We start from the raw sequence: 12,929 nt of genomic DNA, 5'->3' as shown, positions 1-12,929 counted from the left end.
ACAATGTTTTGTATGGGCCAAATAGAGTAGACCTTTCTGCCTTTAAGTGCACATCTAGCGTCATAGATAAACCTTTGGAGAGGAGTTTTGGTTCCATATATAAGTGGCTGCAGCGTGGGTTCCGTGTTGATCCGGAGACACATGTGATGACCGTCCAGTCTTTTGTTAATTGGGAGGTAGAAAATGATTTATGGGAATTGATGGTGATACACAGCACTGATGACTGGCAGAAGTACATACAAGCAGCTCTAGAGCGTGGGTGGCCTCTAGCCATTCTTATTCAAACCCGGGAGAAGACACAAAATGAAATCCAACATGGTGCAGATCAAGCAACTCCGAGTATTCGAAGAGAGACCAACTATGTTGAGCAAGATGAGTCAGAAAAGATAGAGAACCAAAACATCGGACCACAGGGCCTTGCTGATGAGGGAGAGAGGATACATAGCATTGTGGACGAGATGGAAGCAGAAAACCAAACCGTAATGGAGATGGAAGAATATGAGGCCAAACCACAGGGCCCACTACTGCTGCAACTTTGGTCGTACGAGACGTTAGCCGTTGGTCAACCCATCGTCAGCCACGAGCCTTACCACGAGGCCATGTATGGTGACGAGGAGGACGACAGGCCCATTATGGAAACTCTCTGGATCTGGCGTCAGGTACGTTCGCAACAAATCTAATTTTATTATTCATTGTTACACGATGCATTAGCGCACTTTTTAATTTTACTTATTCGGACTGTAGAGGTCCTGGGCGCATGCGCATGTTAGACGCTCATATCCTGAGTTTGTTTCGGAGCTCGACATGCTGACGCCCGAGGACGTTGTCTGGGAGCCTCACAGCCCCGGAGGCTGTGGCTACCCGTGCACTAGCAGGCCTGTCTTCGCACTGCTCCGCGAATGCGAGCCTGTGGCTTACTACAGCCGTCCTGGTTTACGACATCGCGGTTGAGGCATATTGCCCCTGGAGAGTCAGGAGACAGTTTGGGCAGCGCCAGGAGTTTCCGGTGCCCGCCGCGTTGGAGCGTGTAAGTCGCCAGGACCACAGATAATTATGAATGAACTTGGCTCATACATTCGTGTCTAATCTAACGATTCTTCGTGGTCCACTTTTGTAGGTTGTCAAGAAGTGGCTTGTCATGCTCTGATGATTGGCTCACCAAGATGCAGCCGTGGGTAGACCAATGGGAACAGCCAGACGAGCACTTGGTCCATTCAACAGGACCACACACAGACAGCTCCTTTAGGGCTTACCTCACTTGGTACTTACCCCGGACTCGGGCTCGTCTGGTTTATGTTGATACTCACCCGCAGCCACACCAGGCGAGGCCTCAGGATAGCTATGCCCGGCACCACGTGGAGACACTAGCTGGCGCGGTGAGTCTCTTGATCATATATATATATATATATATATATATATATATATATATATATATATATATATATATATATATATATATATATATATATATATATATATATAAGATAATTCATGTGTTACTAACTGTTCCTTTACTCAATGGATGCAGTTTCGCCTTTGCAACATGATGGAGACGGACTGCTCGACTTACCTGACGAGGGTACGTGCCGGATCCCCAATGACCCAGTTTGAGCAGACAGAGGCATGGTCGAGGCAGCGTGACCAGTTGCGTTCAGTACTGCACAACTTGGGAAGCCGTGTGCAGTATGAAGACAACCACGGGTCGTCCCAGGGCTCGTCGTCGTTCCCGTGTCCGGCGACCGTGCACCGGCCGACGTCTCAGTGCTACACAACTGCAGGTAACGTAGATATCTCTTTAAAACTAGATCAAGTTTTGCTACATATTTACTAATATCACAAACAGGATACGATCCAGCTACTGCGTTCGGCCATACTGGAATGTTTAGAGGGGCACCACCAGTTGGCGGACCGTATCCAGGGATGGTACCAGGGCCACAGATACCGGCCTACATAGGTTAGTTTATGTTTCGTATTTCGGTTCCTACATGTCATGACAAAAGACACGAGCGTACACTAACATTCGCATTTTATGCGTAGCATTCTACCTCGATGCGGGCGCCGGACCTTATTCCTCCTTTCGAATTGGTACAAAACACTCTCTCAATACTCTCACTAATTTACCACGCAAGTTATGTTGGTTTACGTTTATATGTTACGCAGGGTTTGTTTCAAGTACGTTCGTTCCATATAACGAGGGCGTCACCTTAGACGAACTCGACAGATTGACTCCAGACTCACCGGGCGCGCACGATGACCCCGATGTCTTGGGGTATTCACAGTTAGGAGGAGCACCACTTGGATCTCTCAGCAGCAGACACTGCAGCCCTCTTTGCGTCCTGAGCGATAGGTGATGTCTCCGGATCGTCACACCTACTCCGAGGGCCATGTCCGTGCCCAGCAAGGGCTAAGAGGGTCCGACGCCCTAGGGGTGGTTAGATATATCCGATGTTTATATCTCTGATGTTTATTTGTAATGAGATAGCTGTGGACCGCTTATTTGTACACTTCAACGTTCGCCTCTGATCACTCTCGTATTTTCCATTACATACGATAGATGGTATGTTTATGCTTCGATGCTCCATTACGACTAAGTACGATTCAAACTCGACATTATGTACATGTCCAGTGAATGCAAGTTAGGTACGAGACATACATACAAGCATAATACAACATTAACAATACTAAATGCGAATACATCTTAAACCGATGAACATCATATGTTATAGATCATGGCATGAAATCATCTAGGTTGTCATCCCAGTTGACAGATGGTGGTGCTGCAGGTGGTGTAGTATGACTCGACGGACCTCTTGTCTTTCTCTTTATCTCTTTTCTGGATCTACGTTCATGTACAGGGGGAGGAACATCTTATGTTGGAGGCCATGGTTTGGGGGCATGAAGTCATCCATGTCGTCATCCCAGTTAACACAAATTTGTTCTGCAGGTGGTGCAACATGACTTGACGAACCTCTTGCATTTCCCTTTGTTTCTTTTCTGGTTCTAGCTTCATGTAAAGGGGGAGGAACATCATGTGTTGGATGCCATGGTTTGGGGGGCATGAAGTCATCCATGTCGTCATCCCAGTTAACACAAGTTGGTGCTTGAGGTGATGCAGCATGACTCGACGAACCTCCGGTCATCTATTCTTGCGCAGGCCAAGTACTATCACCCGAAGATCTTATCCTCCTCATTTGTCTAGTTTGCGGCATAAGTCCACCGAAGATACATACCAATTTACAAAAATTTGGTATCGATTTGTTAATCAACTCCGTGTCCTCGAGGTAATCCTAGCATATAATTAAACAACAATGTTACTGTTTCATAAATATGGATTCCAAATGACGGACGGGATTAGAACTGAATGAGAGTTAGCTTAATGTGCATCTCATACACCACTGGCCGCATCCATATCTTACAAGAACTTTGTAAGAATCAAATGATATTAAGATGATTCGCTAGTTCACATACTCTCATGTATATCTTTTGACGTTCTAGCATGTGTCCATTTATATCTTGCGTTGTAATACCTCAAAATAATATGAAATCTTTAAACTCTAGTACTTTGGACAACACCATCTCTATCGTACCAACCGCTAACGGATCCAATTTCTTACTGATAACAAGATGTGTCATGATATCAAGTATTATACTAGATTTTTTTTTCGGTCCATGAAAATCCTCCACAATTCGAGGCATGCATTGTCTTATGCTGCAATATCAATAAGGTACTGTCATAATTATATTCTAATTCATAATTAATTTAAAAACAAGTCTGTAATAGTACTAAAATTGTAATACTAAATGAGTGTTCTAAAGCACCAAATATAATTCAGCTAATCCGCTAATTAAATTAAATTGTTATACAATATCAATGGATTCATACGGAAGTTACCGGTAGATCACAAGTGCGTAATTCGGCAGAGCTTCGCCACTTTTCTTCTCCTCACCCCTCTATTTTTTTTCTGATTTTTTGGTGCAATTTTTAGACTCAAATGAGAAGGGAATGGAGGTCAGGACTTATATAGGGTGGGAGACCTCCTGTCGCCCGTGGGGGGCGACAGGACCCCCTCCCTCCACACACCCCCGGCCAGGGACCTCGTTGCAAATTTAAAACAAAAATTACATTAATGTCATGTCTCCCGTTGCTTGGGCGACAGGACCCCTGTCGTCCCTGGGGCGGGTGACCGGGGCTATTTTCGAATTTTTTCAAAACGGATATATATTTTTGAATTTTTTTTAATATAAGAAAAAGAAAAAGACGCGTTCCGGGCGTTGTCGAACGAGGCCTAAGTTGGGCTAAACCCAAAAGAAGGTTGGGCCCTTCGATCCAAACACCGGCCTCTCTCTCTCTCTCTCTCTCCCAATCCGTCTCTGATATTCCTCGCAATTCTGCTCGAGTAGCCGGCGGCGGCGGCGCGCCAGAGTCGGCGACGATGAATCCCCTGACGCAGATCAAGCGGACGCAGGTTATCAACCAGAAGGAGGCGCTCCTTGGCATCGGCGAGGACGCGTCGTGGCACGCAAAGTTCAAGGACTCCGCCTACGTCTTCGTCGGCGGCATCCCCTTCGACCTCACCGAGGGCGACCTCCTCGCCATCTTCGCGCAGTGAGTCTTAGCGCCTCACTTCCCCCACTTCAGGCCTTCCTCTCGCCCCTCCCCTCCCGTTGGAATGGATGCCGGCAGGGAGATCTGACGGGTTTCCGGTCCGCCCCTTTCGCAGGTACGGTGAGGTGGTCGACGTGAACCTCGTGCGCGACAAGGGCACCGGAAAATCCAAGGGCTTCGCGTTCCTCGCGTACGAGGACCAGAGGAGCACGATTCTCGCTGTCGGTGAGCGTTCTCTTCGCCCCCACTTTCCCTTTCTCCTTTGTCGCTTCAGTGTTCCGTTTCAATTGATTGCCTGCTGAAGTCCTAATATTTGTTATTGCTTGCGTAATTGTCACATGGTGAAGACAATTTGAATGGAGCTAAAGTTCTTGGGAGGATCATAAGGGTTGACCATGTGAGCAAGTACAAGAAGAAGGAGGAGGAAGATGAGGAGGAGCGGCAGCAGAAGAGAGAGGCCCGTGGAGTCTGCTACGCGTTCCAGAAAGGCGAGTGCAATCGCGGAGCTTCCTGCAGATATTCGCATGATGAGCAGGTCAGTGCTGCGAATGCATTAACGCAAATGTTATGTGACTGGTCACTGTGAATATCAGTGAACAAACCAATACCAGTAGTATGTTTGAGGGGGAAAAAACCTATATCAGTTGTCTGACAATTTGATAGCTAGAGGGGAGACCAGTATCCTGTCACCTAGTAGTATTGTTTCATGAAGTCTACCATGGTTGCTTGAAACAACATAAGTTTGAAATGTGCTAGGCTGTTGCGTTAACATGGCGTAACCTGTACTGTGGTTGAATCATCGAATGGCCTAATCTGGGCGAAAGCATATTTACATTTGTGAGGATTGCCTTGCTTTATTTTGGGATTCTATGGGATATGCTTTAATACTAAACACCCTTTATGTTTTTCGACAATGAGGGTTACATTGGAGAGGAGCCACCATAGGAAACTTTAGGATATATTGGGTCCAAATACTCCCTATCCAGATTCCAGACAGACCCTGAAAGATTGTTACCTGCTTACTTTTTGTAGCATGTCTTCTTATGGGGTTTTTTTTGCAAAAATTCATGTTGCTACTTTCTGTATATATTGATGCCAATCACTAATGTAGCAAGTAGTTAGCTTGGTTTATTGTTATTGTCTGTAAATTCTATCCCTTTATGCGTGGTGACATGTTCTGATGTTCATGGATTATATTTTTCAGAGAAATGCAAACACCGGTTGGGGTTCTAAAGAGGATAGCGGTGCACGATGGGAGCATGACAAACTCCATGATGTACCAAAGAGTCGTGGCATCTGCTATGCTTTCCAGAAAGGCGAGTGCAACCGTGGAGCATCCTGCAAATTTTCCCATGATGAGCAGGTAGGATTATTCACTTGGAGTGTACAGTATCAGTATGTACCCCAATATTAGACCTGCAGTGGCACATTTTGTACAAAACATTCTTTTCAGATCCATTAGTAGCTATAAAATGAGTATTATCAATTTCGCACAATGTTTCTTGCAAGTACACTCATGTTTCTTTGTTTAAAGATGTGCTAGAAACTTTTAACAAGAAGTTCCACTATTTGAATACGCATAAGGTTCATTTAATGTGGAACTGATGCCAATACAAATGTCCTTATAGCTTATAACTAACCCCTTTTTTCTGTAAATATAGACTTATAGAGTAATCATGTTAGCATCCTATTCTGATGGTTGTGAAATATGCTTTCAGAAAAATTCAAATACTCGTCGGAGTTCTAGGGATGATGAATCATCCAGATCAGAGTGGTATGTAGAGCGAGATTCTAGAAGTAGGCATGATGATAGAAGACCAGAAGATCGGGACATATACAGGCATGACAAGTCACCTGAAAGATCAAGAGGTGAGAGGCATAGGAACGATGACAGGTATTCTCAAGGAAGAGAAGAAAGATCAGGAAGACGCAGATACGATGATATGGATCGCAAGCGGTCAAGGTACGATGAAAATAGTGAACGCCATGAAAGAAGAGGGTGACAGATACATGTTTGTAATCGAGCTGTACAATGTAATCATTTTTTTAACTTTTTGACATTTGAACATAAATACCTTCAATTGATTACATCTAGTGGTGTTCTTTTGAAAGTTTTTTATATGCCTGACATTGATTACATCTGCGTGATGTTAGTTCAATCGTTTGACAGCTGCATGTTTCTATTCCTATTTTGAAACTGTTTAGATACCGATGAAAGTGAAACACCATTTGACTGATTGTGCTTGTGCCTATTGTGCTGTTGTTGATGTGCATGTATGCAACCGTTTTCAAGATTTATAAAGAGAACAAAAGGTAGCCGACGTTGAATGCAGTTTTCAGTTCGTCAATTATAGGCTCCTGTTGGACGCCTTTTTTGCTGTCCACGTTCTTGCCAAATATTTCTTTTAAAAGAAAACATTCTTGCCAAATATAGCAGTCTGCACTTCCTAGTTCGGTTTCGACCACCAAATTTTTAACATGATTAAAACAAAGTTACTATGGTTGAAATTGTCATCTACTTAACATTTATTATAACTTTATTACACAAGAGTTTTATTCAGAACAGCATAATCCTAGAGCTTCATAGCCAGGAAGCTAAGGTTTCTGCTACGGTCAGCATTTACATAGAAATTAGAAACAAACATGTGCCACACGGAGACTAGGCTACTCGTCTAGAAATGTAGATTCGGCAAGGTCAATGGCACGGGCAGCGCCAGCTGCCTTGTTGAGGCACTCGTGGTGCTCGTCATCTGGTTTGCTGTCAGCCACTATCCCAGCTCCGGCCTGGAGATGAGCCACCCACTCCTGGCGCGGGTTTCCATCAGTGTATGAGTACATGGTGTCGAACCGAGATCCGGTGGGGAAGACGATAGTGCGAAGAGCAAGAGCAATGTCCATGTCACCACAGAACGAAATCCCTCCAAAGCCACCACTGTACGGCCCACGCATATTCACTTCCAGCTCGTCGATCAGCTCCATTGCTCTCACCTGATTGTTTTCAAAAGCAGGCATGGGAAGTTGGACCCAGGGGGACAAGATGAGAATGAAAAAAGAAAACGAAGCTAACAGAATAAAGACTTCAACTAGTTAAGTTAGACACTTAGACCCAGGGGGACAAGATGAGAATGAAAAAAGAAAACGAAGCTAACAGAATAAAGACTTCAACTAGTTACCTTAGGAGCGCCACTAACTGTTCCAACAGGCAACGCTGCACGAAGCGCGTCCCAACAGGTAAGATCATCACGTAGCTCCCCAGTTACCTACATAAGTTCATACATAGGCCAATATCTTGTGAAGAATATTGATAATACAATTCAGCGAAGGATGTTAAGGTATAGTCATAAGAAAACCATATTTCATAATTCTTGTTTCATTGGACCTACACCTACCTACTTACCCTAGATACAATTATAGATAAGCAAACAACGTGGAAAGCTTGTATTCTATGATAAGAGACAGTAACTGTGTTATAACTAATTATACATCCATGAAGAATTGAGATTACTGAAGTTGTCTTATCATAAATGCAAACTTACTGTTGAGCTAATGTGCATGACATGTGAATATCGTTCAATATTCATAAGTTTCTCCACCTTTACTGAACCTGGTTTCGACACCTGTAAAGACAGTAAAATTCATTGCAGATCAAACTATATAGATTTGTATAGAGCACCTAAGGCAATTTTGAACCATAGAACAGCAGATATAGATAAAAGTCCACCAGGTCTTAAGCTAACCAATTAGTGGCCATTGAAAAAAGGCTTTAATAGCGATTAAGTGTTAGATGACAAAATTGCCTCTCTTTTTTGTGGTATGTACACGTGCTGCTTAGATTTGTTTAGGCAATACAGCTAAGAAATTGAACACAGCAGGACGGTGCATTGTTTGGTAAAAGAGAACTATGCTAAATCCTTGGTCTTTCGACATATACTGAGAAAACAGTAGACAATTTTATTCCTAGTGCACTTTCCAGACAAAACATAGCCAAGCAATTTATGTTCTGAATGTGTAAAGAAATGGGGCTTCGAATGATCAATTAGGGGATGAAATCAAGGCCAGCCGGAAATGATAGGTGCCAACTTATTTTATTTGAAGATTAAAATTATGGAGGAGGTTCAATAAATGCGTTGATTTATCCATTCAAAATTTTCTGAAATTAACAAACTAGCCTCATTAATTAGCATATTCTGAAATTTGAGGAAACATAGTAAAGTAATAAAAGAAAAAAATAAAATAGAGTAAAGTAACAAAAGGAAAAATAGAATAAATTAACAAAAGAAAAATAGAACAGAGTGGAAAGGCAAACCTTTCCGACATCATTTCGACCGAGATCTACTAACATAATATGTTCAGCACACTGCTTCTGATCACTCAAAAGCAGCTGTTCTAAAACTTTGTCTTCTGCTTTCGTTTTCCCTCTTCTTATAGTTCCAGCAAGTGGTCGATTGATGATTGTCCTCTAGAAAAAAAAAGCAAAATTGATTGCAAAATTCACATCATAGTAATAGTTCTTTTTGAGAATAATTGAGGCAGTACAACACACAGAGAATTTAGTTCACACTTCACAAATTATAGCCAATTCCTAGATTCATGGTTTCACCTTGAATAACATCTACAAGCATATGAAAACAACCTGGATAAATTTTCTCTGTAACATAAAATGCCAATTGCCCAACTCCAAACCTCATTGGTTCTAATCACATTTGCCAAATACTCAGCTTTGGCAGTTCTGACACATCATATCGCAACTATAGTTCCATGTACCTATGTGAAAGATCACAAACTATGTCACTGTTACACATGGGCATCACAGCCGAACCAGCCTCATTGCACATTTGGAACAATTTATAACAAGTTTAGAGGGGGGGGGGGGGGGGGGGTAAAGCATATCTTGTAGATAAGTTGTTGTTTTAGTGTACCTTTTGCACCCGAGTGAGAATTTCAGGACTTGATGCCACAAGAATACAACCTCGTGCCTGAGGGATGACATAGGAGATAAATCATATGCGTATCAATCAGGATATCACAAAATCAACCATAAAAATATATTCAGAATGTTATAGGTATTCAAGTCACCTGTAGATAGGCCATATATGGACTAGGATTTACAATGCGCAATGCACGGTAGATCTCAAAGGGGTCAGCGAATGTCCGTCTCTCAAAACGCTGGCTTAGGACTACTTGAAAAATATCACCAGCCAGAATATGTTCTTTTGCTTGAACAACAGCATGCTTATATTCTTCACATGACATTGATGATTTTTGTAATGCTGAGCCGAAGTGCCCAACATTAAGTTTAATAGAACCAGAAGAAAGTGTTGGGCTACATAAATGATTAATCAATCAGTAAAACAAGAAACAGTGAAAGAAAATAGTACTTATGAATGGAAAATAGAGAATCGTCCAAGCCTCATAACTCACATATTAAGAGAATGTAATCTTGATAACAGAGATTCTAGTCGATTTGTTCCATCTTCATATGCTTCATCAACAGAATTATAGCAGTCCACCCTCACCCAATGTATAACATGTGTTTTCTACATCGGACAAAAATCAAAATTCAAGGCCAATGCTTGTAAGGAACAAGATCCACACTCTCACAGTTTGCCAGAGGTGGTCATTGAAGGTTCCGAGGTAAAGAAAATTGCGAAACAGCTGCAAATATTATAATGTTTATTAAATATTGTTCACTCCTACTTAATATTATTATCGGTACACAAAATTAATCACCATCTGTTGGTTGTAGCTAATTTAGAAGGGTGCAGTAAACATCTGATGGCATAACCACTAACCATGCTCATTACTATTCCATGGAAAATACAGTTTTATGATAACATATCAAGTAATTTTTAGTGATCATAGAGAGAAAGAGGTATGATGGAGAGTGAGCATAAATAGGGAAGAAAGCAACACATATATAATTCAAGTATGTTAAGCATATAAATTACATGATACAGCATTACGTAATTAACCGAAACATGGCGGATCTTGTACATACCTTCTCAACATGGTCAAACACAATGACATCATTGTAGAGGCCTAAATGAATGTCAGGAAGGTTCCTATCATCATGTGGTGCCTTACTAAATGGAAGCTTCTTTGTTTCAACATAACGCACTGTATCATATGAGAAGAATCCAACCCATCCTCCTACAGAAGAACTCACAAATATCATAAAAATGTTGTGACCATAATTGGTTTATAATAAAGAACTACCCCCATGCCTTCCCTACAGAGCAAAAGTGCATTCACAAGAGCATTCTGGCTTGTGAAGAGAAGTAATATCACCGTACAGTGTACAGTCTGGCACCAAACAATATCTCATCTTTGCTAATCTTCCAAAGGAAAAAAACAGGTCAAGGGGGACCCAATGTAGCCCATCAGTGTGCCACAAACTCAAGGACCACATTTCGAGAGCCTGAAGTTCATGGTAAGTAAACCACATGGAAAAGTATAGAAGGCACTACTATAGAATGTATACACCCTTACCATGAGTAGAAATGGCAAAGGTTTGACCCAAGCATGCAAAATCTAGAGGCTACAAAGGATATTGTAATCTTAAACTGTGGCCATAGATCTGTGACAAATGACATTATGACAACTAGGATACCAAAATCACAGCATTCTCGTTGCAAATCCAGAGTAATAAGAAGAAAAAAAATTACCAGAAAATGCATCAGGTAGGCCGTCGGTTATATGTGGGTTCCACTGCTCCATAATGCTCCTGGGGATATTCATCGGATCAGGCACGAAATGCTCCCTCCTCGACTTCATCTCATGATCCATCACCGTCACGTGGTTGGCCTTGGCCACGATCTCCATGGCGGGCTGCGCCCCTACGACACTGTACCTCCCCTGCGAGTGGCATGTTCGATGAAATTCCCCAGAGGGAACAGCTTCGATGGCATGAGAAGCAGGAGTGGTGAATCTTACTCACCACATTGGTGCCCTCGGAGCCCTGCTCGACGGACTCGAAGAGGAAGCTGGGCGCCTCGCGGTCGTCCTCCTTGACGAGGCACCGGTACGCGAGCACCGGCGTCAGGTGGTCGGAGAAGATGCACCGCTTCAACGGCAGCAGGTTGCATCCCTCCTTGGCCGAGGACTTGAACTTTGCCTCCTCCTCCCTCACCGCTGCGCCGGCCGAGGTCACATCACACGCGTAAATCAAAGCGAGATCTCGAGCCGCAGAAAACACAACCCCCCCGGAGAACTCACCGACGGCGTCGAGTTGGTGGAACGTGGCTGTGGCGCGGCAGGTGAGGATTCCGGCTCCGCGCCGGCGGCGGTGGAGGCTCAGCGGCGCCGACGACGACGGCGCGAGGCGCAGTTGGAGCGCGAGGCTGGCGGCCATGGGAGAGGATAAGGGAACCGGAGAATCGGAGGGGAGGGCAGTTTGAGAAGATGATGAATCGATCTAAAGCGCATTTAAATGGCGGGGCGCGTGGGCGGCGAGCCCGCAACGCGGAGCGCGCGGGCGCGGCGAGCGGGACACGTTACAGCAGAGGGGGCGTTCCGTCGATCGATCGGTGGAGCCTGGAGCGGCGGGGTGATCGGTGATGCAATGCAAGGCGCGCGTGGGCTCCGGAAAAGAATGGATTAGGCTCCCGCGAGTTTAGAGGGGTTTGGCACACTGGTGTGGTGTGGATGTGGATGGATGGATCTCCTCGGTTCTCTCCATATACAGCGGTGGTTGAAAATGCCCCCGTTCTGGTACTGGAGGCTGCTACTGGAGTGATGGGAGATAAAAACACTGCTGGCTGGCTGGTGGCTGGAGACTGCTGTTGGAGTGGTGTGAGAGGAAAACACTGTTGGCTAGTGCTGGAGCAGAACAGCAGAACAGGGTGAATAACGGATATGCTACAGAACTACCAAGTGTTTATCCAATAAATGTTAGAATTTTGATATTTCATAATTTTTCTCACTAGCCAGGTCCTTACTCCTACTCACTAGCTGAACCCTTATCTATTGCTTCTTATTAAAGTAGTAGAAACAAGTGCATAGGGAAATTTAGCAAGGTAGGAGGAATTGAAAAATCCTAACTAAGAAACAATCAATCACAGTTCACTAAGTATTTTTTTTATTTTCCTTTCACGCATAACATTAGATGTGTATTTTCTGAATTTTTTGATCGACATTCTAACAACATCCAAATCATAAATGGTTTGGCTATTAGATACAAAAGGCTCTGGGAAAGATAGTTAGAGTAATGGTGATGGTGGAGTGGTGGACGCACGGACGATGGAGTGCCACTAGCCGTGGGAGAGAAGAAGGATATAATAGTTAGACGATGCTTGGAATAAGGAGTGTGATAGCAATGGTATTG

General features: G+C 43.6%; 2 protein-coding genes across 2 annotated transcripts; one reads left to right on the top strand and one right to left on the bottom strand.

The window, feature by feature from the left end:
• Positions 1 to 4,316: 4,316 nt before the first annotated feature.
• Positions 4,317 to 6,795, top strand: LOC120649230 (zinc finger CCCH domain-containing protein 25-like). Its single transcript, XM_039925975.1, has 5 exons — positions 4,317 to 4,606; positions 4,722 to 4,831; positions 4,954 to 5,141; positions 5,811 to 5,969; positions 6,325 to 6,795. The coding sequence occupies exons 1-5, from the start codon at positions 4,434 to 4,436 to the stop codon at positions 6,607 to 6,609; spliced, it is 915 nt and encodes a 304-aa protein (XP_039781909.1). The 5' UTR covers positions 4,317 to 4,433; the 3' UTR covers positions 6,610 to 6,795.
• A 308-nt stretch (positions 6,796 to 7,103) lies between these two features.
• On the bottom strand, positions 7,104 to 12,235 carry LOC120649229 (anthranilate synthase alpha subunit 1, chloroplastic). The gene is made up of 11 exons (XM_039925972.1): positions 11,822 to 12,235; positions 11,544 to 11,737; positions 11,272 to 11,461; positions 10,605 to 10,756; positions 10,028 to 10,143; positions 9,683 to 9,929; positions 9,526 to 9,582; positions 8,913 to 9,065; positions 8,143 to 8,223; positions 7,780 to 7,866; positions 7,104 to 7,594 (listed from the first exon to the last, which is right to left on the bottom strand). The coding sequence occupies exons 1-11, from the start codon at positions 11,955 to 11,957 to the stop codon at positions 7,271 to 7,273; spliced, it is 1,737 nt and encodes a 578-aa protein (XP_039781906.1). The 5' UTR covers positions 11,958 to 12,235; the 3' UTR covers positions 7,104 to 7,270.
• Between the last annotated feature and the right edge of the window lie 694 nt (positions 12,236 to 12,929).

This window comes from Panicum virgatum, chromosome 9K, assembly GCF_016808335.1.
Source record: "Panicum virgatum strain AP13 chromosome 9K, P.virgatum_v5, whole genome shotgun sequence".
Taxonomy (NCBI): Eukaryota; Viridiplantae; Streptophyta; class Magnoliopsida; order Poales; family Poaceae; genus Panicum; species Panicum virgatum.
The sequence above is the reverse complement of the archived record's forward strand: the minus strand, read 5'-3'. Positions and strand labels throughout refer to the sequence as shown.